Below are 27,938 nucleotides of genomic sequence, written 5' to 3' on the forward strand. Positions count from 1 at the left end.
TTATTTCGTAAAGTTGATTCGACATAATAATTTAAAATTTTGATATAATTCATCTTCCTCTTATATGCATACATACATACATACATACATACATACATACATACATACATACATATATATATATATATATATTATAGTACATTTGGTCATTTTTCGATAATCCAGGCTAATCAATTTGACTTAAATAATCATTCTTGATAGCTCGTTATCGAGACGAAATTATTTCTTCGTATCAGTTATTCGCATGATTACAAATTATATAAAAAGAAAGGAGTCGATAATTGATTTATTTTTAAAGCTTTCTTTTTTAAAGTAAAGTAGATATGTAATAATTATTAAGTCGTTAATCAAATGCAAATAAAAAGAAAAAAATATCTTCGAAGGATTAAGTGAGGCTCGCGTGCGTGTTAGATCGAACAAAGGTAAAAAGAAAGGCACAGCTGATGACGACGGCGACGATGATGATAATAATGATGATGATGATGATGATGATAATGATAATGATGATGATGCTGCTGGCACGAGAGTCCATGGATTTGCGAGATGACGGAGGATTCGATGCAGGAAAGACGGCAATGAGTGCGACGGGTGCACGCACACGCGTGCAATACACTGGCGTCATTGCCTCGGGGCTCAGGCGCCACTCTTTTCCCTCTCTCCCTCCTCCTCCCCTCTCACTCTCTAGTATTCCTACACTTCCCGTCGTATGAAAAGAGAAGGAGAAACTTTACTTCGCCAGAGCCCCGTCGACGATACGCGAGTGTACAGTACGAGAGGTGAACGTTGATCTAGTTGTTTATTTACTCACTTTTCTATGATATGTGTGTACACACTTATATAGAGAGTGATCGATTAACTATTATCATTTTAAATATCGTAAGTATCCTGAACTATGAAATAAGTAAATTTGCATCGTTCGATATGAACAATTTTTTAATCTTCTCTCTAGTTTTTCCTTTTTTTCTCATGTTCAATTTTGTACTGAACTTATTGATAACAGTTATCAAATGTATATACACACACACACACACATATATATATATGTATATATATACATATGAGTCCTCAAATAGTTTGGAAAAAAATATTGACATCGATTTAGTATAATGTACAAGGAGAACGACGGCGACGACGAGGACGACGACGACGAGGACGACGAGGACGAGGACGACGACGACGACGACGACGACGACGACGATAGACGAGATACACAGACACAAGGGAACGAAGAAGAAGCACTATATTGCAAAGCAAGAGGCGGACTCGCTCTCGCTTTAAAAACTAAGCAACGAACGTTCTTCTTTAGCAGAACGGTTGGTGCTTGTGTGCGCGAGAGAGGCAGGCAGGCCGGCTGCGTTTACTCGCTTCGAGCCGACCGACGGCGGCGGCATTCGCTTTTCGAACAGCAAAGTCGAAAGGGAAGAGAGGGAGATTCGTCAGTCGGCCGTCGAAGCGCGCCGAGTTCGGACGTGAAATCTGTTCTTCCTGAACGTCTTCGTAACGCATCTCTCTCTCTTCCCCCTCTCTCTCTTTCTCTATCTTTCTCTTTCTCTCTTCTTGATTTTATTTTACAAATCATTGTACTTTTACATTTACTGCTTTCTTTATTTCTTCGTCATCCAACTCGTCGACATTAAATCGACGTCGTCAGTGATAAAACTTATTACAACTCTTTATCACTTCTTCTTTCCCTTAGAATCCAATCAAATTGAAGAAATTCCACGTGGTTCGGATAAGAATAACCAATCAAAATCATCATCATCATCATCATCATTTTCTTTCTTTTTCTTTTTAATCCTCTTCCCGATTCGAATCTTCTCCTTTTCATTTCTTTCACTATCATTATTTCTTTTTGTTTCCTTCTAATCATTATTATAATTATTGTGATTCTTCGTATCAAAGTGCCAATCATGTTGTCCTGGGACTTTTTAACTATCGCCATGATAACGAGCATCATCTTGGCTTACACCAATGGAACCTCCATAGATTTCGATTCTACCGATTATGATGCACTTTCCGAAAATGAAGGAAAATCGTCGGACGATAAAGGTAAGCTGTCTATTACGTTTCCGATATTAGTTGTATGTATATATATGTATATGTATATATTTACGATTCTTGCGACAGTTTTATATATAAAAGCTGTTCACGTAACTTTATAAGCAGTTAGATTACGACAGTCAACAGTGTAACACTCTCAAGAGAGATTTACAATTTCTGGAACAATAAAAAGGATGGAGGATGTATGTATTGTTTTCTCTATCATACTCTCTCTCTCTCTCTTTCTCTCTTTCATCGACGTAAAGTACTTAGGATTCATTGTGAAATTATGCGACGTCTTTGTATATCGGTCTTCTCTCTCCAAGAGTTGAATGGATAATATTACGTTTGTTTTTAGTAAAAATTTTTAGGAAAAATGGGATATATAAATCTTTCAAAACAATTGTGCGTATATAACCTTTATATAGATAATCCTGATCTGAATACTTTTCAATTTGATTTAAATAATTTTAATATGCATTATGTATTTTGTATTGTGTGAAAACACTGTTATGGGAAAGTCAACGGCATTACTCATCCCGTGGCCCCCTTAAAGCTTTCGTTGTATCGTCCAATGAGATTTGTTTATTCTGGTATCTTTGGGCGCACGTGCGACCCTAAACGCGTGTTCTGCATCATGGTGTATACGTGCACGTGAAAGATGAAAAGTTTCCAACTAATTATGATTTCAATAACTTAATAAGTAAGATGACGATACAGATTTTAGTTTCATTAAAATTGAACTGACAAAATTCGTAATTATAAAATAAAAATAATGTTTTCTACGATGTACAAGATTATCTCTGCGAATGATCAAAATCAAGAAATCGATATTAGAAATGAATTGAATTAAATGTTCATAGAATCCTTATTTTTCGTAAATTAAGAATTTTTTTTCTGAGACATCTTACACGTATAATATACTCTAAAATGATTGGAAAACAAGCTCGATCGAAAAGGAGACGAGACTAGATGGGCGCGTCCTACCTCTTCTCCTCGTCTCCTTTATGGCTTGAATTTACAAGGAGAACTTTGGCTCTTTACTGATATTCGATTGCCAAGATATAAATAGGCGCTCCTCGATATTAATGCAAAAGGGTGGAAAACTTTTGCGGATAACGTTTCCCCGTAATACAACCAAATCGAAATATCCACGAGATCGACCATAACATTTTTTCAAATTATTTGATTTTGTTTTGCCATACTTGCCAAAAGTATTCCCGCACTTATTTTAAAAATGAATTCAAAGAGTTTAATCTCGAGAATATTGACAAAATTGCGGTTTATTATAGGGATAATTAAAAATTCAAAGAGTTTTGATTTTTTAAGACGTCCTACGATTTATAATATACGTGTATATATATATATATATATATATATATATATATATGTATATAGAGTATAACATGAGTTTAAAAAGCTATTGGTAAATTTGCCAAATAGTACTTTATACGTAAACAAGGAACGCGAACACACTTTACATATTCTCGTCGAAGCGAACAATAATAATTGTTGGAACGGCTGGTCTACTCGGCGCCGAGAATCAAACAATCCAGGTTATTTTTTGCTATCTGATACTATGCTGTTATTTTTTCAAAGAATAACGTATTAGTATGTGTGAGTGTGTGTGTGTGTGTGTGTATATATATGTGCGGGGATGGGAGAGAGAAAATGAGGGGAAAAAATTATACGCTTGGAATAATTAATTCTTTCCCATGACTAATTAAAGCGCACATTATTTCGAGTGATTTGAATTTTTTTTTTCCTTTTTTTTTTTTTCCTTATATGATCGACCACCGAAAGAGATTTTTTTTCTCAAATTAAGAGAGAAAGAGAGAGAGAGAGAGAGAGAGAGAGAGAGAGAGAGAGAGAGAGAGAGAGGGAATCTGACAATAAAATCGTTTACTCAAACGTTTAGCAAAACATTTGCGAGAGATCTCTCGTCGTCCATCCGTGGGATGAACGATCGATGGATGGATTTACGTTTCCACCGAAGTGGCGCCCGCGATACTCCGTATAAATACGTTTCGAGATAGAAAGAGGACAGATAGGAAGAGGACGAGAAAGAAGAAGAGAGATCGTAAAGGATACAGCTGCTTCAAAAAGTACTCGAACGCCGTTCTTAAGCGTCCAATTTATGTTTTTAATCGCACAAAGCTCCGTTGCGTTCAAATAATAATAATAAAACGTAGAAAAATAATCAAGTTGTTTAATTAACAAACGCAAATTGTCATTGAATTTTGTTAATTGAAAAAAAAAAAAAGTGATGGAACGCATATATACGTACTATTAACGAGTACGTTTACGCGTAAGATATCGGAATGAGAAGGAAAAAGGAGGAAAAGGATCAATGGGAGAAAAGAAAGTAGAAAAGGAAGAAGAAGAAGAGAAGGGGAAACGGAAGTAATAGTAAATATTTAAATTTGACGAGTTCTCACGATAGTAAGTTTTAGGAAGAGACGTTGTAAACTATGCATGTCGGGCGCCAGCTAGGCGCGTGAATACCAGAGTACATAATATAATATACGTATACGTTTGTATTACGTTTGACGCGTGCACACACGAGACTTATGTGTGTTATGTTAGATATGCATATTCGAGAAAGACGAAAACATTTTCTGTGCATTGTACTTGAAAAAACATGTATGTCCTCTCTCTCTCTCTTTCTCTGTGTGTATAAGTATGCATGTGCACGTAGCCAAACGAGTCTCCTCTTTATGTTCAACTAACATCGTATCCGTAAATGCAACGTAATGCAATTCGTGTGTTTGTGTGCGCGTGCACATCACCAGAACGATTTCACTCGAGCAACAGAGTTTCTCGGAGCCAAGACCAAGCTAGCTAGCTAGCTAGCTCGTTCTCGGATCCTGACTTTTTATTAGAAAATGTATCTCTCTCTCTCTCTCCCTCTCTCTCGAACCCCTTATCGCTGCTTATCCAAACGACTCGGTTCTACGCTCGTGATCGACGCCTTTCCGGGAATTACGAGTGGGTGCGATCGGTTCTCCTATGGCATGGCTTATGCTTCGAGGGAATGTACAAATTCAAATTAACAGTCAACGTGATATCAATGAATACATATAGGAAGGATTGAATAAACAAATGTTCATTTTAAACTTCACCTATTTAATTTTGATTGTGTAATTTCGATAAATCCGAAATGTCAAATTTCGAATGGTAGAATATTTCTATATTATTCGACGTTAGAAATGATAGAATTATATTGTTACTTAAAAATGATGATAGGAACCTTGGTAGATCCTTTCAGGTGTTCCAACAGTTTCGAATAATGCGAGTTCATTCAAGTTAACGTGCGCATCCACGCACGTATATACTTTTAAGAGTCGCGCGACACATGGCGCACGCAACGCCGGCGTCTCACGTATACGTCTCCTCTCTACGTATACATCACACAGGATATATTTCGCTGTTAAAAGAGCAGCTGGAAACTTACGTAGCCAGTAACGCACACACACATACACACACAAGCACAGACAGAGGCGCATGCGTGTACTGCCGACCGCCGGCTGCTATACTCCTGTTCGCGCGACAAGGAGAGTAGTCTAGACTCGTACGCACACGCGTACACACCTACGTGGCGACGGCGCTAGTGGAATATACACGCACACATCCATACACCGGTGGCGCCTGTCGGCCACACGAGTGTTCACGGGTGCGTGACGAGTTGCGGCTCTTTGTCCGTGTGTCCGCGTTACAGTAGCGTGCATAAGTTACAGCCCATAAGACTATTATCTTTCTTTCTTTTTTATTTTATCTTTTTTTCTTCATTTTTTACTTTTTCTTATTTTTTTTTCCTTTCTTTTCTTTTTTCATTAATTATCTTTCTTTCTTTTATTTTATCTTCCCTTTTAATAGACCATTTTACTCCTTTATGCTCTGCGAATAATTAATTGATCATTTTATAATTACTTGGAATGATATTGACTGTCATGGTAAACAAAAACAATTACATTTATTCGTTAATTATCATCAGTCTCTAGATAATATTTTATTCTAATTAATTTACGTTATATACGTACGCGTCGTATTATGATACCACCGGAGAAAGCGAGAAAGAGAAATAGATCAACGGTGGTCACACGTATATACACATAGCTTTCTGATACGCACAAAGGACACCTAATAGATGATATTTTTGTACACAAAATAATGTCAGTAGAAGGACGTTCTTGTTCTTCTTCGTCTTCTCTTAAATAGACGCGTCGCAATTAAGGAACAACGAGCCGTACATGGCTCGTATCGCGTTTAATGATTCTCCACTTTGATTCGGATTAGAGATTACGATGCTCGTTAACGGCTTCGTCGTTCTAAACACTCTAGCGCGTACGGTAAAAATACGCTAATTGAAATAAAAAATATTCATCGTTTTTACTGTAAAAATGATTCAAACGAATACTAACGTGATTAGCTCATTTTATTTGAACGATAAAGTCATTTAAATTATTTTTAATTTTATTATCCTTCTTGGTAAGAAATATCTAGATAAAAAGCTCCATTTATACGATCACGCAGATACGTACATATGTATGTACATCTCTATGACGTTCGAGACTGGCTTCGATTAGAATTATTAATTACAGAAAAGTTATAAAGTCACAGAGTCTATGGTTAAGAACTTCGTTCGTTATGTGCGTTTTCATCTAAAAAAAAAAAATAACACGTAAGATCTTTCCATATAATAATATAATGATCTGATCTGACTCTATAATCATAGATTTTCTATAATAAGCGTGAAAAAGTTCCTTTAATAAGTGCACGAAATGGCATTCTATCGTATCGACTTATAAAGTTATCAATGTATAATTAAGAAAGGCAATCGATATTTTTCTATAGATAAATATATATATATATATATATATATATATATATATATATATATATATATATACATATACATGTAATATTTATAAGATCCCTACTCAAAATCGTCATTAATTCATTTCTATTGAGAAATAATATTTATTTCTAACACGAAATAATTTCTAAACAATATGCATAGTACATAGTAGTATTAGTTATTAATGACTATCTAATATACCGTATAATATCCTGGTATACGGAAATAACAACCAACAGAGGATTGTCGCACATCACATAACGTCGTTGCACTTTCACACAAAATGTGCGTATGTGTATGTGTTGTTTGTGTATGTATGTGCTGAGCTGTAACAACACGAATGATGGCTCTACTAGGTAAAAGTTCACTAGCTTTTCATCGTTCCGTTTCGAGAAGTCCGTTCCGTTCTTTCGAGAGTTACCCGTTATAAGTGCCGCTGTTGAACCCGATCATTAACCCTTCGACCTCAAGTACTTTTCTAGAAATTATATCATTTCGTTTTTGCCTTCCAGTAAATAGAATAGATAATTCTAATTTTTGTTTTAATTTTTTCCCCAATGCCGCACTATTTTAATATAATTTTGCATTCCAAATGAATGGAAATATTATTCGAAGTATGTAATCCGATATATTACGAAAGCAATTCATTTTATCGCGAGGGAAAGCGTATTAACATTTAATTGTATATCATTTCTAGATAGAGATACTATTTCAAGTATAGATAGTAAGTTTTCTTTTTTTATTTTATTTCGTTCTTTCTTTCTTTTTTCTTTTTTTTCTTCCTTTTTTCTTTCTTTTTTCTTTCTTTTTTTTTTCTTTTTTCGTACGTACAAACAGTTTATAATCTAGCGAGCAATGATTGCGAAGGAAAACAATGGCTCGTTTCGTCGATCGAAGTTAATAATCAATGGAGCTTTCCCTTCCATTCGCAATATCATTTCCATTTAGAATTGTGCAAAAGTCCGAGCACGCTCGACGTGCCGAGCCCAAAGGCGCGCTTTTAACGACGCGATTACGCGCCACGGAAGATGTCGACTACTAAGCGAAGTTTCTTCATACCTTTACGATTGCGATCACGTAGATGTCAATCGTTTCCTTCGTTTCACGATGTCTGTGCCTCTACCATTTAACTATCCGAGAGAGCTTTGCCATGTCGTTTCTTTAAACGTTCGTAAATCATTCGGAATTACTATGATCTTACTTCTTTTTCTATTTCTATCCTTCTATCCTTTTCTTTTCTCTCTCTCTCTCTCTCTTTCTTTTTATTTTTCTTTTTAAAGGAAAAAAACGAAATCCACGCTGTACTCCTACTTTAAAGTAAATATAAAGAACTTGGATTTTTCTAGCATAATAGAGATTCGAATGACGATTATGTAAGTAGGTGACTAATGTAAAACAGTTATATAGTATTTATAAAACTAATGATTGGCTAATAGTAAAAGATAAGATGCACAAACATTTACACTTATATATAAGAATATATAATTATAACTGAAATTTATTTTATATTATCAATCAATCGTCGTCTCTTTCTAAAAAAATTCTCGAGCTTAAAAGATAAGTATAATAATTTATATCATACATATACATATATATGTATATATATATATATGTATATCGTGAATCTTAAACAGGCTACAACACTATGGACTAATAATACTTTCGATTTACAATTGCAATGGTAAAAGAAAACTAACTTTATCATTATTTTTTCTTAGTTGCGGTCAGTTCCTAGGAACAATTATCTTGAAGATAGTTAATACGATTTTATGTCTAATCATTAACATACACCGAGCGTCTGACCTTTACCATTATTATTGAAAAAGGTATTGTAAAGAATATAAATGAATATAAATGAATATAAATGAATATAAATGAAATAGAAATCGCATCGTATTATAATAAAATGCATATGTTAACCTCTCGATAAGAAAGTTAGACATTATTATCATTAATTCAACTGTGATATCGGCATTAATTATTAAAAATACGAGCTGATTTTGCATAAGTCGCCGTATAATTTTGACCTGATAGTATTTCTTTTCCCCCCTCTATCTCTCTCTCTCTCTCTCTGTCTCTTTAATCACTTTTATTAATATTCAGACGATCATAAAGTCGAACGACGATGCGTCGAAGATCGTCTTTCTAGGAGTAAAAGATAGAAATAAAAATAGAGAAAACATCGAATGGTTTTCCCGTGGCTACTTTTCAAAGGCCACCGACATATTTTCACGAGAGCGAGACAAATATAACCACGCGGCTCTCCTTAAAACGCATTGCCCGTCGTATCGAACTCGTTGTTATTCCGTGCATCGAGCAGCTTGCTCCAACAATACGGTGGCCGAATGGACACGTAGATAGACTGGCGTGCATATCTCGTCGCGTCGTTGAGGTATGACCGTTAACGCTTCATCTCCACTCTCTAACGTGTCTCCTTTCTAATGTTTATTTATACGTCGAAGATAAAAAGTCGTTCGATCGATCGATCTTAATTTCGATTGATCTTAATTTATAAAAACAAACAAAACGAAACCAAAAGATGAAAAGACGGAAAGAAAGAAAAGATTTCGTTTTCACGTCCAAGTAACATTCTTTCTTTGATTAATAATGAATACACATGTTTGTGAATATTATCTCGACGATGTTATTTAAAAGTTAACATTTCTTATCTTCAACATATGAGAACTTTATTATACAATTCCTCGATAAATAATGACAAAATGAGAGATCTTTATCAAGGGATCGATCGATCGAGCACCATCATGTGATTAATTAGTCCCTTTCCAGTTAACACGTGTTAACGAAATTAATATGCTACGCTCGTGACTCCGCTCAGCAGCAGTAGGCAGGGGCGCTAACGCAAACTCGACGCGACGATATGTCGCGTGTATGTACAAGCTTCTTAGATCGTCGTTTCGTCGATCTAAAGTTAACTGCCCGAGTGAGAATTTCATTTTCCTGGCTCGGTGACAGCTTCTCCTTCCACCTCTCTCTCTCTCTCTCGTCATGATGATCATCTTCTTTCTTTTTTGTTCTAACCATCGGACTCAAACGATGCTTCAACACTGTTTAATGGCCTAGGCAGAATTAACATTTCAAGGCCGTTTAACGAGATCCGCCAAAAGAAGGGCGGTTTCAACGCGACGATTTTTTATTCCAAAGAAGAAGCCAATCGATTTGCATTAACTCGAAGATGTTCGAACACGAACGGCGAACAAGTTGAAATGCGTGAATGTAATTTTAGATGTTTCAACGTGGAATTTGTGTCGCGAAATCTTGAAATCCTTTCCATTTTTCCTATCCTATGTTTTCTCTCGTCAAGCTCATATGCTTACCTATATTAAGTGAAAATATAATAAATATAAGATAAATATTCACGTGGAAATTTTCTTTCGAGAAAAGATCCAACAGGAGGAGAGAGAAGGGATATTTTTTTCTTTGTTCGATCTACAATTTCTCTTGGACTCTTACCCCCTTTTTTAACAGATAAATTCACTGACCGATATACTTACATACGTCAGATTCTTGTTTCTCGAGAGTTTACGGAAATTTCCATCACGAATGTTGAGCTAAAAAATTCGATCGATAATAACGAGTAATTCAGCATTTTATTATCGCTAAAGGCGATTATACAAATATTTCAATAATTCATTCTTTTTATCTTTTGATCATATTCGTCGTCATTGTAATACTTTACATGAATTTCTCTCTCTCTCTCTCTCTCTTTCTCTCTTTAATCCAACCAACATAAGTACTTCTTCTTCTTCTTCTTCTTCTCAATTCATATCGTTCACACGGAATACTTTATCGTAGGAGCAAGCACACATATGGAATTAACGACGTCAATGGCGCCAAGGGGGTGGCGGTCTAAGACTTCTTTCATCGATAATGCATGACACGTACCTCATATATGATCCTCTCGGACCATGCAAAATATCGCAATACAATTCTCGGCAAGCATTACCGTCATTATTTCCAATGGCTTAAAACGAGACAATAATGGGAGATAATTTTTGCGCAACATCTTTTATTATGAAAAAAATTGCTTATATGAAAAATGAAATATTTTTTTTTAGATAATTTTTATGCGCCAACTTTGACGTCAACGTAGAAGAGACATAAAGAGAGCCATAAGAAAACATGTCCGCATAAGAATATATTTTTTTTTATTATCCCATCATCTCTCCCCCTTTCTCTCCAATTTTTATTTATCATCGTCGATTATCGATCGTAGATCATCGAAAGGCCCCTGATTTTCGTCGAGAGATCGTTACTCCAACGAGAGGCGTGTTAACCGTACTATATTCCGGACTGGCACTTAACTCGCGCGTTATGTTAATGGCAATGCTTCGTATGCGACATGTTGCAGCGCACAGGCACGCATGCACGCACGCGAGCGCTGCGGTATGCATGTATGCATACGCGTGAGCCAAGATGCGTCGAATTCAAATGAACTGGCTCCCGCGAACGTGGTTTCTTCTATCTATTCCTCCTCCCCTTCCCCCCTTCTCCTCTTCCTACTCCTCCTCATCCTCCTCCGCTTCGTTCGCGTTTCATCTCTTTTACACTTTCGCGAATCATCTTACCATTATCTGTTTATCGTCATTGAGAAGATTTTTTCGATTTTACTCGATGATACGATGTCATTCTCTCTATTTTCTTTTTTTTTCCCCTTCTTTTATATCCTTCTCTCTATAAGGAATAAAAATTCATAGGAATTAAAATGATTTTTAATTGGACCGATCATAGATCGGTCTACCTAGTGATTTCTTAATTTTGATTTCATTCGAAATATGACGCAATCGACGTCCCAAAGTTGTTTTAATAATTAAGTAATTAATAAGTCGATCGAATGATTTCTTTTTCGATTAATTATCACTTCTTTCAAAGTTGTCCTATATGTAAAATAGAAGAAGTTGCAAAATAATTTGTATAATGCTTAGGATGGTAGAAAAAGATTTCTCGCAATCATTAATTAAGTTTTCTCCGTTGCAAGATCCGATGCATTAGCTGGAGTCGATGGGAAAATGTTTCACGATGATAGAGCAATGCAAATGTCTGCTTAACGTTACTGCAACAATCGGACAGAGATCTCACACTTACTGTGGGATCGTGACACCAATCGGGATCACGTTTTAGCAGTGTAGTTTCCAATAATGGCTACGATCACTACTGGATCGATTGACCGGACTTTCAAGCTTCCTCGTTAGGTATTACTCATTTTTCTTGTAGGTACTACAGAGTCTCCCATTCAGATAAGCGAAGTTCTCCCTCTCTCCTTCTCTCTATCACTTTTTCTCTCTTTCATCCTATACTAAGGGAAAGGAACGCTTAAGGGAATCACCTTCACCTTCTTTCGTAGCATGATTCACTTGTCTATTAATATCGATGCTATAAAATGTCAAGCTACGAAATGAATTATCTTACGAAATGAGTTATGATTATTAACAAAGAATATTTCAAAGATCGTTTCTTTTGTTTCATTTTTTTTCTGTTGTCAGAAATTGAAATCATTCAAGTACACCATTTATCTACGCGAAATACAAAAATATTCGATAATCTTGCAACACTTAATTTTCAAATTACGCCACGATTTCCAAGTACCCATTAACTTGTTTTTATATATGCATTTCACTACTGACATCGTGATAATTATGGAGAACGAATATACGCTACTGTATAATCTATGAAAAATTTATAAGACGGCTTTCCTTTCATATCTCATATGGAAAGCCACATCAATTACGTCGCAACTTAAACGTTAAACAGTGCATTCCTTTTGTTTTCTTTTTCTTTTTTCTTTTTTTTTTTTTTTCATGCTCTTCAGTAAAATTTACTTATGCTAATGATCTTTATTTCTAATGGAGCCGTCCAAGAATCACGAAAAGTGAAAGCAAAGAATATTTATTTCTCGAAACATTCGCAGAAGAGCTAATTTATGAACGTTTCTTCGGAATAAATTCTTAAAAGTCACTATGTGTGGTCGAAAAATTAATTTATATTTGTACGACGATCGATCGATTCATATATATATATATATATATATATATATATATATATATATACACACACACACACACACACACACACCCTATATGCATACCTACGTATCCATTACTCAGAGATATCAGGATGAAATGACTTAATCATTGACAGCTTAGCGATTAAGTATTGCTAAGGTTTCGTTCAGCGAGCAATAATTAGCGATGCTTAATGTAACTTTTCCACATCCTCTATGAGTTAGTCATCGTGAGTTTTCTATTAATAAAAGACGCCACGCTCCATTCGTAGAATCGATTATATTTTCACGAAACAGTTTCTATAAATAAGTTCACTTCTAGCTCGATTAGCGACAGATCGATCTCTCAAGAATTAATCCCATAGATCGTATTAACTTTAAAGATGTTCGTTTGGAAATTTTATAAAAATTTTTTTCTTTGAAAATTCCAACATAAAATATATAAGTAGATCGAAGTAAAATTTTTTATAACTTCCTCGTTCGCATAATGTATCGATTTAACGACGGCTGATATAGTTTACTTATCTCTTTCACGGTGTAGATTAAATATACAAATTTTTCATCGTAATCCACACGATTCAGAATCGAACTTGAGTAAACGGATCGATCGACGACATTCTTCTTCTTCGTTGTTGATTGAATGTAAATCGAGCTTTGGAATTTAGCACATTCGCTGAGACATATTTTTAGAGCGAGAAGTGCTGAGATATTCAATTCACCGAGGCATAAAAGTAGGCTACGTTAGGGATCGCGTTACTATTATGCAGGTCGTATCGTTATCTCGAAGCGGGCATTGTTTTATTATGTAACGTGGTAAACATCCAGCGTGAAAAACAATCGGCGACCTTTTCATAGAGAGCACAATAATTGATCTTTGCGTTACACACATCGTATTATCTTTTTAATCTTGGCTCACTCTTATGACCCAAGTAATAATTCTTTAATACGTTTATCTTATCCATCTGTATAATATTTATATAACGATATTTACGATATAACAATCTAAGTCATAAAATTATTAAAATCTCTTAGAACAAAAAACGTGTTGTTAATACGATAGAAGAGTTAATTACTGTATCATAAGGATCATTGTCGTATTCGATGAGTTAGAATAAATTAATGATAAAAAAGAATTCATTAGAGTAACATGAAATATTTTAAGAATAAGGAAAACGTAGAAAAATGAAAAGAGTGTTGGGGATACTCTCTCAAATGCTATAATTATTTCTCTCTGAACGTACGATGCGTAGTATATGCATGCATTAATAAAGGACACACAAGGATAAATAATGAAAGGCCTCGTCGATCAATATTTTTATCGTCAATGTCGTGATTATTCGTTACGCGCAATCATTGCCAGGTTCGATCCTGCTTCTGTATAAACGTAGGCACGCGTGATTCTATACAAAGAGGAAAAAGAAAAAGAGAGGGGAAACATATTTGTCCTCTCTTCGGGAGATCATATATGTATGTATATACGCATACGGGTGTGTTTTATTCTAAGCTCGTACGGCTAATCTTGCGCGGTTGGGTGCACACAAATTGCAATTTGCCTTTTGGTGTCGTAACGCATTCACCGTTTGTCGCAAATCTTTCTTGTGAGATCAAAAAGGAAAAAGACAGAGAATATGATCTGATTAAAACGTTATTTCTCATGAGCACAAATATGTAATACAAGAAAGATATGTAGATAGAAAAGAAGAAATACATCAAAAAATATGACAAGATAAATTTAAGTAGAGTAAAAAAGCAAGTATATAAATAATGCATGTTCGAATAGAAAAAAATATATTAATGGATCTAAATTTTTCACCTGGTGCTGATCTTGTAAAATTGAAATATGCGCTTTCTCTATATATTTGAAGAAACACTCGCATCGAAAATAAAGTAAATAAGATGCGATCGTTCCTCCAGAGAAAGAGAGAGAGAGAGAGAGACAAACGCACATGCTCGGAAAGTACGATCGATCCTTTGTATTTAATTAAAATTCCATACTTCACGGTGCATTTCTCAAAGTACCACAGCAACAGCCGTCGGCATCGGTGCCAATATAAAAGCACAGAGAGAGAGAGAAAGAGTACCCTTGTCTCCTCTCGTGATCTCACAGTTACGTCACTGGAGCCCAGGGCGAGTTACGTTCTTTTTCGGCATCTCCAAGTCCATTCGGGCGAGCAGTTCGTTTACCTGACATCACGTCAGGTAGCAAAACTTCGCTGAAGAACTCTTCGACTTGATTTTCTTTTCTTTTCTTTTTCTTTTTTCTTTTTTTTTTTTTTTTTTTTTTTTTTTTTTTACTAGAAATGAACGAAGAATCGTCGTACGATTTGGAACTTTGATCGATCGATCTTGGTAGCAATGTCAACCCCATCAATTTCCATTTGGCAAGGTATTATAATAAGAATATGACGTGTCTAATTAATTTCGAATGACTGGTCATTTGCATATAAAAAAGAAAACATACAATATTTGTATTGAACTTTCATAATTAATTCTACGAATTTTAAATGAAGAACGAAGGATGAATACGTACAAGGATGTGCAACGAGGAACGAAAAAGTTTAGTCACGTTACTTTGATCTACCAGCATGCTCGAGTTCATTAGCAAAGTACGTTCGAACCCTTAACCGAAATTATTTCTCATGCCGAAGAAGGTAGATGAGTCGACGATATTTTTTGATCGAATTTCGTCGATCATTTCGAATCCTCTCGTCATAAAGGGACCGCGTATGGTCCGGCAAGGAAGAAGAAGAAGAAAAAATAAACAAAGTCACACGTGTAATTTGCAGCAATTTGGCAATTGCATATAATTGATGAGAATACCTTTTACTTGCCGATGGCGTAGTACACTCGTTCATGCTTGCCGAGTTAAGTAGGGCTAATCATGGGGTTCTGAGAGCTCGGAAACATCAGGAACCTGTCTTCTAGCATCGAAATCTTCAGGACCTCGTGTATTTAGAGAACCGGCTATACATATACCATATTCGGTCGGTGGGTCCCTGTAATATATACCTGAGTCTACGGAAGGTAAGACAGAGAAGAAGAGGGAGAGAGAGAGAGAGAGAGAGGGAGAGAGCAAAAGGGCCCAAAAAGGACCCACCTACTTCCCAGAAAGAATGGCCCAAGATACCTATTGTTCTTGCTAATTGCCACCCCGCATAGTCGACCCGCCCTCCTTTACTCTCTTCCTCTCCTCTTGCGTCTACCCTACAATCCTTAATAGCCGGGTGCTCGTAGTTGATAGTTACAGGTCCCAACGCAAATACAGCTTTCGGATTGTGCGTCCCTTTGTGAAAGGAAAATTAGCCGAAACGCAGAAGTACGATCTTTCGTCGAGATATTTTCATGTTCTCCTCAGGTATACCTGTGCTAAGTTTAACTCTCGAGTAATTTCTCTTACTCCTACAAGAATTTGTTTTCTGTAAAAAAAAATACGACACTTTTCAAAATTTCCATGAAGAATTTGAAGGTCGAAGACAACTCTTTTAAGCCATCCATTCGGAACGATCAAGAAATTCCATAAGGATATACGTGAAATAAATATTGTAATAATAAATATGAATTCTTTTAAACGGACAACAATAGAATCGAAGAAATTTTTCAAGAAATTGAAAGTAACAAAGCGAGTTTATAATTTTTTTTCGAATAATAAAACAATTTGACGGCCGAGTACCTAGAAATAAATCGGACTTCTCGATAGCCGATGTTTCATATCTGTAAAGTTAGATTTATAATCGAATTACTCAACGTAATATAGGAGTGGCACCGTAAAAGCGGTTTCCTTTTATACAGCGCACTGTGTATACGTATAGCGCACTTGACAATATCGATAAATTTTCATGGTTTTTCTCGCGTCAACGCTATCACCATTCGATGAATAGTTGGAGCAAAATGAAAAATAATCTTCGCTAGAGACAACTGGCTTAAAAAATTCGTAAAAGAAAAATTTAAGGCCAACATCGTATTTAACGGTCAACGCGTTGCTGCTTCAACGCGGAATATAAATGTCCTTGCAGATTTGCCGCTAGATAAATCATTTTTTCCGTCAAGCGTTGAACGCTTGCTTGCTGGCGGAGATCTTGCGCTTTCGAAGAACTTTCCTAAAAATACGTACACACGTATAGATAGAAACTCGCTTTGGCATCGTGCGAAATATTTTACAATATTGTCGCCTTGCGTTTCGCAATCTTTAAGAGTTAAGGGATCGTTCCGTTGTCTTTGCCAACGCCTTCGATCATTTTCCTTTTTTCTTTCGAAGTTATGTCAGACTTTTAAATACATTTCTTTTATTATTCCTAATCAAAACTCAACTCAAATGAAGAAGAAGAAGAAGAGAAGGAACGCGGAGGAAATATCCACGTGACTTCTCTGAGATAAATCGCGTGAGAAAGGAAGATGGATTCGCCTCGAGTGGATTGATTTCTCTCGTGTCAGTGTAAATAAAAGAACCTAATCGGCCCTTTTCTTCAACTCCATCTCTCTTTCCTTGCCGTCGATGGAATCCAGTCGAGGGCACAAAATTTCAACGGAGTCCAAACAGAAAGAACAAAACCTTTATTGAAGACGAACCACTGAGCAAAGACCGGCTTTCGGCCATCCAAAAAAAAAAAAAAAAAAAAAAGAAAAGGAAAAAAAAGACGAAGAATCGAAAGCAACCGAGACATTATACGTACGTGGGCGCACTTGTCGTCCAGGACCATCTCCTTTACTTTGCATTCGCGTTATATTTATCCAAAGAGAATCGAAAAATTTTTCGACTACTTTATTCATCGATATATCTTTTAACTTGACGTTAAACGTTAGAAAAAGAAAAAAAGAATAAGAAAAAAAAACAAAAAGTCATTTAGTTAAAACGAGTTAAAGAGTATCGTGCACGTGAAATAACTATAAACATAATTATCGCCATATTTACTATTTTATCTACTTCATTACGTTAAGAAAATGAATATATCGATTACAGTCCATGAAATTAATTTCACAATCCACTAACGAGTCTCGATCACGCAATACGAAAAACGCTATGAAGAGGTTTCACGGTCATAAAGAATGTATGTTTATAAATTCATTGGTTTCAATTTGTTTCAAGATAATCACGTATAAATCATCGTTTAATTAAAGGTTTATTCTTCGGCTCGCCCGAACGTCATTCTTGAAAATAATGTTATGCGTGTTATTACGGAGTATCGTTTACCAACGCGGAGACATTTTATCGTTCAAAAGACCTTATGGTTGGTTTCTACTGTTCAACTATACATACCTCTTAATAACTCTATTCTTTTTCTTTTCTCTTCTCCTTTCTTTTCCTTTTTCTTTTTCTTTAAGAAGCTTCAAAATATCCGTAGGCATGATAAAACTTTGGTAGGCCTCCTGCGGAGCTTACAAAAGGCAGGAACAGCAGCAAGACAGACCTCTCTGATTTTTAAGAGGACTCATTCATTCCTTTCTCAAATTCGTGGGCTACCCAGTTCTCCTTTTACTACCGATCATTATTTTTCGTGACTACTTTGGTTCGGCTTGTCTGCTGCTGCTGCTCATTTTATTCACGATTTGTAGCGTAGAACAGACGAGAGTACAAAATTATATCGCACTCTTTCGTGTTACCCTTCGAGTATATTAAGTGGAATTGATCGTTTCTTCTCTCTTTTCTTTTTTTCTTTTTTCTTTTTATCTCTCTCTCTCTCTCTCTCTCTCTCTCTCTCTCTCTCTCTCCTCCTCTCGCACTGTCTCGTCGAAGTGGGTTATTAATTCCACGTTGCCGTTGTCCCTTCTTATTCGCAATCATTATTCTCGAGACTACTCGCTACAATCTTGCCGATGTGATCGGTACCTTACGAACGTGTACCTTCATTTTATACGATCTCAATATTATAATATTCGTATAGTAGATTGAGAGACAGATGGACGATCGTTAACTATACCGGATAAGTCACATAATTTATTTCAAATCTCTATCTCGTCATTTTATTTACCATACGAAATGTCTCTTTATATAGATCACTTTAATAATAATGATCTTATTTATTTAACCATGTAAAGAGTACATTTTGACTTGGATTAACACATTTTTAGAGTCTTCCAATCTCTTTGTCTTTAGTATCATGTAATAACCATCAATCCTTTCTTCGAGTAACTTTTTATCGATCAGACAATCAACGCAGCTAACTTTTTTTATTCTCGACGGCGAGCTTAGCAATTCCAACGACTTTCCGGAACCTCGACACTCCTTTCTTTACCCTGACATATCCCCCCCGCCTTCCCCCGTATGATTTATTTTAGCGGCTACTCTGTTACGATAACCATCCAAAGCACATTAGAAATGCATACTCATCCTCTCTTAATCATTCTCGTCTCGATTTTGACTGTTTTCTTTTCACAGGTATATTTTCTTTTTTCTTTTTTTTTGTTCTTTGTCTTTAAGAAAAAGGATTCTTTAAATAACTTTACGCAATATTATTATTAGATTATTTCTTTACAATTACTATTGTTAATATTTAATATATTTTTATACACACACATACACACACATATATATATATATGTATATGACATTAGTTTCCTGTCATTTATGTATTTTATGCACTTGCAGCCATCGTTCCCTCGAACTTTTCTTTTAAAGTTATTCACCGTCCTGCATCGTAAGGCTTTCTTGCGTGCAGGTACGTCGAACAGGTGTCTCGCGAACCAACGATCGTAATCACACGATTCGTGTCTGCACTTTTTTACTTTCTCTCGATAACGCCTTCTGTCTATAAACGTCATGCTATTAATCAAGCGAATTCAATTCTCTCTCTCTCTCTCTCTCTCTCTCTCTCTCATGCATAAGTATATATATATATATATATATATATATATATATGTCTACACGTATGAAATTAATTTTTATTTCTGTGAAATATGAACAAGTTGAGAAAATGTTCGTATTAACGTAATTTCTCTTGATTCGACTTTGTTGCACTATCATCTTGAAGAATTCTCAGGGGACATGGACGAGTCTTTTATTAATCCGATTCATTATTCGTCTCGGTTGCTGCAGCTCGTTGAATTCGACTCGTATATACTTTTCCAAGAAAATGCTGGCTATGTCGTACGGTACTGGCCAAGTGCCAAGTTGTTTTAATAAACGAGAAAAATTGACAGAAAGGGAGGAAGAGAGAGAGAGAGAGAGAGAGAGAGAGAGAATGAAAGAGTAAAAAAGAGGGATAAAAAGGAAGATCACATATACGTTCGTACAATTAAAACGATCGGATCGGATCGAGCTCGGCGTCTCTTCGCTCGTTTCCAAGAGATCGTATCTTTGGCGACGATCGAACAAAGACCCATTGCGCGTGACGGAAGCGAAGAGGAATGAGAACCCTGAAAAAGAACCCTTAATTCTTTCTTTCTCTGTCTCTCTCTCTCTCTCTCTCTCTCTCTTTCTCTTTCTCTCTGTTTGTATCAGTATATACGCAGAAACATTCGCGAAGTAATCTCTGTATCTCACTTTTTCTCTTTCTTTCCATCTATCGTATCTCTCGCCCCTAATGAACTAATTAAGAAAACAAGATACAAAGCTCCTGAACCACGTCCACTCTCGACTCAAACGAAAATAATTCGACTTCGATATAAAGAGAAAAAAAATCGCTTCTTTCTTTCATTGAAATATCACGTTGTCTGTATTATAATAACGATCGCAAAGGTCGAAATAAATAATGAGTAAATAATCTCATTAGAAAGTAATATTTTACGATGCAAATGGGACAAAGAACAGATTGCACGTCTCGACGATGATCATCTTAGATTCTAAACAAAAGTTATACAGTGTGAAATCATTTCTAACGTTATTATCTTTCTTATAAAACGTATGTATGAGAAATTACGCAATCACGTGAATTTACGAAACGTCTTATGTAGATACGCTTATTTATGGGAGTTCAAAGAGAGAGTAAGAGAGAGAGAGAGAGAGAGAGAGAGAGAGATATGTGGAGAGAAAGGAAAAGAGAGCCTTGTATCCTCAGGCATATAGCGAGGAAGAGAGAGAGAGAGAGACTCATTAGTTTTATCGTTCCCGATGCTCGTTCCTTCGTCCGGCCTCTGCCAGAGTTGCGAGTATTACATATCGCGCGTACGTACACATACATATGTAGCAAAAGATACATGCATACGTACACACGCATATCGTACGTAGGTCGTCGCTCTTCTAATTGCATGTACAACGGAGCTCGTTCAAATCGAGTTCCCGTCCTCCAGGCTCTTTCTCTCGCTCTGAAACTCTCCCGCGTAGCTCGCGTTGAGTTCTATGCCGCATCATCGTACCAGTCATAGGATCGAACGCTACAAAGATCATCGACAAAGGCAATAAACTTCTTCGACGATTAAAATATTTCACAATTTTCTTTCGTTTTAGACGATGTTCTCAAAAATATTTAAAAAAAAAGAGAAAAGAAATTGTACAACCATTCATTAAGATTAAATTCATTCTGACGAACACCATTGCCGTTTACAAGTTCTTTAGAATCAATCGAGAAGAAATCGAAAAGTTTGATCGATCGAACGAACGAATAGATTTAATGTTTGTCGATGCATTATGAAGAGGAATAGGAAGGGTGGGGCAGGGTTGTATAAGAGAGGACAGTTTTACGAGCATAAAACATATGGAAGGAACGTCCCTCGAGCGTATCGAAAGCGTACCGAATTTTTTGCCTCACGTTGATTATTCTCCGCTTCGAATCCTCCATCCTCTCTTCGTCATCCCAAAGTCCTCTCTGTTCCTCTCTTCCTAACTTTTTCTCTCTCTCTCTCTCTTTCTCTCTCTTGGTTGCGACCATGTCCACGTTTGAAACGTGCGACTCATTATCTCCAGAGGGCGTGTTACGCCGCTGATTTGAATTACGCTTCCGAAGAAGCGTCATTAGCAGAAAATACTTTTTCCAAAGAGAAAGGGAGGACGATTTTGTTGGGGCAAGTTGACGTATAAAAATAAATTTTAAATCCCGAAGAAGGAGGTTCTCATGCGACTGCTGGCTATGACTATATTCCAAATCTCGATTCGTCGTTTTTCATCTTTTAGATGTGGAACGGCCGATTGTGCCGATCCGAAAATATCGACGCAACCTCTTTCCCTTTCGCGTTGACCGCGTGCATTTCTCGCATAATGCGCGTCCGGCTGTTTCAAAGACGCAGAGGCAGGCAAGAAGCATACGAAGGAGAGGATAGAAAAGTAAAGGATAGAATGGAAGAGGATAGAGGAAGAAAGGCGGAGAAAGGGAGAGAGAGAGAGAGAGAGAAAAGAGAAAAGGAAGGAGGACAGCTTATCGGGAAATAATTAATATGCCATGGGCGCATAACGAACGGCCCCACGAAGCAGTCTGTTTGTTTTCGGACGGGCCTTCCTCGGGCTTGGACTTGTCGGTCGTATCTCTCTTTTGCTCGGCCCTCTCGACCTCCCGCTGCTAACCCTTTTTTCTTCTTTTTATTTTAAAGACGCGCGCTCGCGCGCGCATATACACGCGCGAAATCCTTCGGGGTCCACATATACAAACACCGAGTCTCTTCAGCTCAAAGCCTCTTCTGAGAGAGACTCGTGAGAGCCTCCGAGAGTGAGCATCCGTGGAGAAACAAGCGAGAGAGGGAGAGAGAGAGAGAGGGAGAGAGTGGGAGTAGGAGAAGGAGGGAGAGAGAGAAAGAAAGAAAGAGAAAGAGAGAAGGAAGGCACGCAACGACGAGACCGCCCCGCATGCCTTTCTCCATATATTCTCTCTACTTTGCTCTTTCTTTTGTGACTCGGCTGTTTTAGCGTTTTTTATTCCACGATGAGCTGGACCACGTCGACGAAGGGGTAGGGAAGAGCGGAGAAGGAGCAGGGATAAGAAGGGAACGCTCGAGAGAACGTCTCTTGGCTTATTAGCGATAGAAACTCGTTCGAGAGAGAAAAGTAAACAAGAAAGAAGAGGGAGAAAGAGAGATTATAAAAGTCGTGAAAAAAGATGGCCTTGCGTTATTATCATAATAAATAAAAAGACACTCGTGTGGGTTTAGTCATCGGACGCGGACTGTTCCGCGTCTCCGTGTTTATTTCGCAAGCTCTCCTCCTTCTCATTAACACGCTTCAGAAAGAGAAGGAGAAAGAGAGAAAGGTAGAGGGTACGCGAACGCTTGTATATTTATTTTACGTCGAGCACGCGGTTACCGCGGATGTACCGCGTGTACCGCCTGTTTTTCCTTCGGATCCTTTCCAGAGATTCTAACTGATTTACGAATCGAGTCGAGTTAACGAATTGAAAACGTTCTCTACGTGATACGTTGATCGAGAAACACCGAGATGGAAAATTGTCTCTGTTGATCTTATTACCTCTCTTCTTTCGAACCTCTACAAAAGTTACGTTTTTCATTTTGTTAACAACACGTCGTTCATTTATAATTATTTTCTTTTGCTTTCGAATATTTATACTTTTATATGCGTTAGAACATACACGTTTATTCGTCGTATTATCATAAACGTATTTCTACATATAAAATAAAAATATTTTATTTACAGAATTATCCGACGCAGGCGAGGTTCGTTGTTATTGTAATCAACCAGATTGTGTGCCACAAGGATATATGTGTCGCGGTAGAGGTTGTTTCACCGAATTACCCTCGAATGTTGGTTCATCCTTATCAAGGACGGAACATAATGCTTACAGCGGTTGTCTCGACAAGAGTTTCAAAGAACAACAATGTCCTACGGGATTCATTTGTTGCGAGCAGGATCTCTGCAATCACGTAGACAGCCCTGCGATGAGAAACAGACTAAACAAGACTCTTCAAGGTTAGTTCGTTCTCTCATTCTGATTATCACATCGCGAAGGCACTTTCTCTCTTACATATAAAATTTATAGAGATATCAAAGATTCAATTATTTTCTAAAGTTCCAATGTTTGTAGGAATAGAATTGATTATCTAATAGACGATAAATGCGAGCTTAAAGAGAAAAGCTGACGTAATAATTTAACAGCTAATCCATTTGGCGTCAAACGTATCGGTTTTGTGACTCATTCGTGATTATATTTAATTTGTTTGCATTTTTAACGTTTACGTTAAAGGTTCAGATGGCTTTTATCATTTTTCCCGACATTACTCGCTCGTCTATTTTTTTTCTATTTATTCGTTATAAGTAAATACAAATAATAAAATTATGGGATCTGTTTTTCTTGTTTCTTTTTCTTTTCTTTTTTAGTATTACTGGACGAGCAACGTGCGTACCTAGGACCAGTACAACCAACCGGACACGGAAGTCAGTCGTCGGATAGCTGGTTCAAAACCGCGACGATAGCCGTTCCAATATGTGGCTTAATCGCTCTCTTGGTCTTGGCTAGTCTTGCGATCAGATTGCTTCAGCCAATACCTCTGCAAGGCGACAAACTCGGAGGTCATAGAACGGCAGATAACGGGCCGCCATTACTGGGACCAGCAAAAGTGCCTCTCGTTTAAATAAGAAAATAATTAATGAACTTGCGATCCAAAGACACTTCTTTATAAATCGCGTCCTAGCGAGTAATTAATTAAGACTACATACGTAAGAAGCTAGCGAGCTGTCCTGGCTCTACTTGGCTGTGAATCCTTCGAGGGAAGCGTCTTTTTAATTGTAAATTATGATTGACCCGTTACTCGCGCACTTATCGCGTCGCATTTTTTATATGAATACGCCGACGGAGGCGATTATTTTATAAAATAGATAAGAGAGAGAGAGAGAGAGAGAGAGAATGTGTGAGAGAGTGAAAGATGGCAACGTGTAAGTTACATATTGTAACGCACCTTTTTAGTAGCGTTAAACGACAACTTGTAAATAGATTTATTTGTATTTTACTTCGCTATTGATTAGCTATCTTTAATATCTTAATAATCATCGTGCAAGAGATATAATGCAAGCTAATACGATCGAGATTAATCTGGAAAGCTCGATCTTTCTCTAAGCAGAAATCAATAACATCGCAATGTACGACGAAAAAGCGATGACGTGTAATGTTACGACTGTGCCTTGTTATGTAAAAGATAGAAAATATGATGTAAGGGAGAAAACAAACGAATGATTGCCGAAAAAAAAAAACAACTACTCCATGAACATACTGGCATTTTTGCAACGTTCGATCGTTGATCGTCCAGCGCGTATTTATCGCACACTTCTAAATGTATTCCATATAAACATTTATATTGTGATAGTATGACTTAATATTATTGTGTAAAGTTATTCGACCTTTATCGCGAGTCTACTTTGTGGTACTACGACTCGCGAGGGATAACTCGATATAAAAGAATTTTAGGAAAATATAACGGAAGGTTTTTTTCAATACTGCATCTCTATTTATTTGATCTTTTTTCTTTTTTCTTTTTTCTTTTTTTTTTCTTTTTTCTTCTTTTAGGAATTACATATACATACCACGTCAATACCCGATATATGGGAAGGGTACGTCATTACTCTATAAAACATACATTTGTTTGATCGGCTCAAAAAATCTTCTTATCCTGATTTGAAATTGCAATCATAAAACGCTAGTATAATATAAATGTTTTGGCATCACAGTTTGAAATCGTACAGAATCTCTCATATCCAAGTCCTTCTTTTGTAATAATCACTCATATTTCACGTTTAATTAATCTCCGTTCGCACTTCTAATTCGTTCTGGAGAAGAAAACATTTTAGTTTATAAAAATACTGTTCCAAGGTATATATATTTTCATTTATTCCTGCCTTTTCTCCCGAATTGGGTGATCGGCTATTTTAATGTCAATCGAATTTCAAGCATGACATATTATGTACACATATGTAACTTAGGAATATCAAATTCTCTTGATCATATCGTCAGTCGATAATCACAACCCGCATGATGCGTTTTATTAATCGCTTACAAATTGTAGTTTTCTTTTTTTTTTTTTTTTTTTTTTTTTTCTTTTTTTGTAGTATGTATTTAGAAGACAATTTCGCCGAACGACTTAACGTAAGCTTCGTGAAGTTTGTTGATAAAATCTGGATCACTTCTCAAGAGATAATTAAAAGCTTGAAGCAGCTGATTCCTTGTCAGCGGTTCTAATGGCCTAGCTAATGGTTCCGCAGGACTCGGGGCCGCAAACATTACAGGAGGTATCAATGCAGGTGCTGATCCCGTACCCGATAAAGCTGGAGTCGTGATAATATCTTCTGAAGCCTACATTGAATAACAGATTTGTGTAGAAAATTAAGTAGAAAAAGTAGAAATAGAGAAATAAAAAAAAAGAAAGAAGAAAAAAAGATAATTGCGAATTATCCTTACTGTGCTGCCTGATACATGAGCAAATAAAGATGCAAGAGGATTTGTATTGCTAGGTGTAATAATATTTGAAGTTTGATGATTGGTTATGTTAGAAGATGTTGTATTTGTTGGTGATTGTATCCTAAGAAATCCAGATGAACCGTTTGTTTCACTAGTGCTTTGGTTTACCGATGGCTGAAGATCTTGAGAAACTGATGCTGACGTAGACATCGCCGTGTCTTGGGAAACAGTTTTGTTCCGTCTTTTAGACCTGCCTAACAAAGTTATACTAGCTACGTTAATCGATGTCGTAGAAGCAGCAGGTGTTTGTGATTGCAATGTCGATGGTTGTGGAGTTATCGATCTCTGTTGTTTTTCGATATGTTCTAATGTATGTGCTGCTGGATGAGACATTAAACGTGCCAATAGTAATGGCTTATTTTCATTTGTCCCTGTATTTATAGCGGTAGGTTGATCACCGGCTTTGAAATGCCCAGTATTTACCTAACCAATAAAATCATATTAACAATTTCATGTCGAATAATAATATGACACTTACTGCGTCAAAATGATCAAATAAATACTAACTTTAGCTTTCGCAAAGAAATCCATTACACTTTGCGAGGTAACATCAGGACCTAATGGAGCCGCAAAAGGTCCAGAATTATTATCCGTCGCAGGGGTATTGGTAGGGGACTTGGTTTCAGATGGTTTAGTACTACCACCTCCGCTATTTGCTCTGTTCGTATTGAAATCCTCTTGAGCTTTACTAAGCATACTAAATATATCCACATTATTCGCATTAGATCCTGCATTCTTTTTATTTTGAATGGAAGGTTTGTTAGCTGCCTTTCGATTTTTTTCAGACTCCATAACGAGTTTATATAACATGGCTGCTATACGTATACACTCTTCTTTGTCGTAAAACCAAATACCATAAATATTACACCGTGAATTTCTATATAATAGAAAAGGTGCTTGTAACTGTAAGTCTAGGCCTTGCGTTACTGGTTCTACTAAATTATTTGTATTCAATCTGTAAAAATAGAGATCGTGAAGGTAAAAAGAAACAATCTATGGATAAATATAAGTAAAGCGTAATCCTACATATGCATGTGCATTTATATACACATATAAATATCTATGTACATATATATATATATATATATATATGATTTATAATATGTAATATTAAAAAAAAAAAAAAAAAAAAAAACAAAGCTTTAATACCTATTCATAATGAGAATACTATTGTACGGTTCGCCGTTCCGAGAGTAAACAAATAAAGCACCCTCGATGTCAGTTTTTTCCCATTCGTTATTATCTCCATTAAAAGTGTACAAAGCTACATGAGTCGCTGTCTCTAGAATATCCTTCACGTAGGGGTCAACGCGTTTCAACGCAGCCACGTTCATTCTCAATTCCGTCAAGTCCGTCATATTGTCGGATAACTTAACACAAAAATTAAAAAATAGAAACTTTTTTATCGAACAATACAAGATTCGACTTTTTCGAACGAACTTTTTACTACAAGTCCGGTATTTTGAAGCAACGCGAGCAGCTGCTTCTTATAAACGCCATAACAGACATTAAGGCTGACGTCGTTGATACATTCGTTAATTCGTAGATATTCTGTAAGATGACGCTGTCATTGGTCTTTCCGTAAGATCATAATGCTTTGCGATTGGTCCAAATCAAATTAGAAATTTTATTACCATAAACAAATCAACGATTCTTATTCCTCTGTAAAATGCATATTAATCGATGACTTTTAAACCAA

General features: G+C 36.4%; 2 protein-coding genes across 2 annotated transcripts; one reads left to right on the forward strand and one right to left on the reverse strand.

Annotated features, from left to right (window-relative positions):
* The first annotated feature begins 922 nt into the window (after positions 1-922).
* LOC124430278 (BMP and activin membrane-bound inhibitor homolog) lies at positions 923-25,221 on the forward strand. The gene is made up of 3 exons (XM_046976586.1): positions 923-2,049; positions 23,428-23,700; positions 24,109-25,221. The coding sequence occupies exons 1-3, from the start codon at positions 1,911-1,913 to the stop codon at positions 24,360-24,362; spliced, it is 666 nt and encodes a 221-aa protein (XP_046832542.1). The 5' UTR covers positions 923-1,910; the 3' UTR covers positions 24,363-25,221.
* On the reverse strand, positions 25,210-27,758 carry LOC124430272 (mRNA-decapping enzyme 1A). Its single transcript, XM_046976575.1, has 4 exons — positions 27,389-27,758; positions 26,747-27,194; positions 26,180-26,662; positions 25,210-26,074 (listed from the first exon to the last, which is right to left on the reverse strand). The coding sequence occupies exons 1-4, from the start codon at positions 27,595-27,597 to the stop codon at positions 25,838-25,840; spliced, it is 1,377 nt and encodes a 458-aa protein (XP_046832531.1). The 5' UTR covers positions 27,598-27,758; the 3' UTR covers positions 25,210-25,837.
* Positions 27,759-27,938: the final 180 nt, after the last annotated feature.

Source organism: Vespa crabro, chromosome 18, assembly GCF_910589235.1.
Source record: "Vespa crabro chromosome 18, iyVesCrab1.2, whole genome shotgun sequence".
Lineage (NCBI taxonomy): Eukaryota > Metazoa > Arthropoda > Insecta > Hymenoptera > Vespidae > Vespa > Vespa crabro.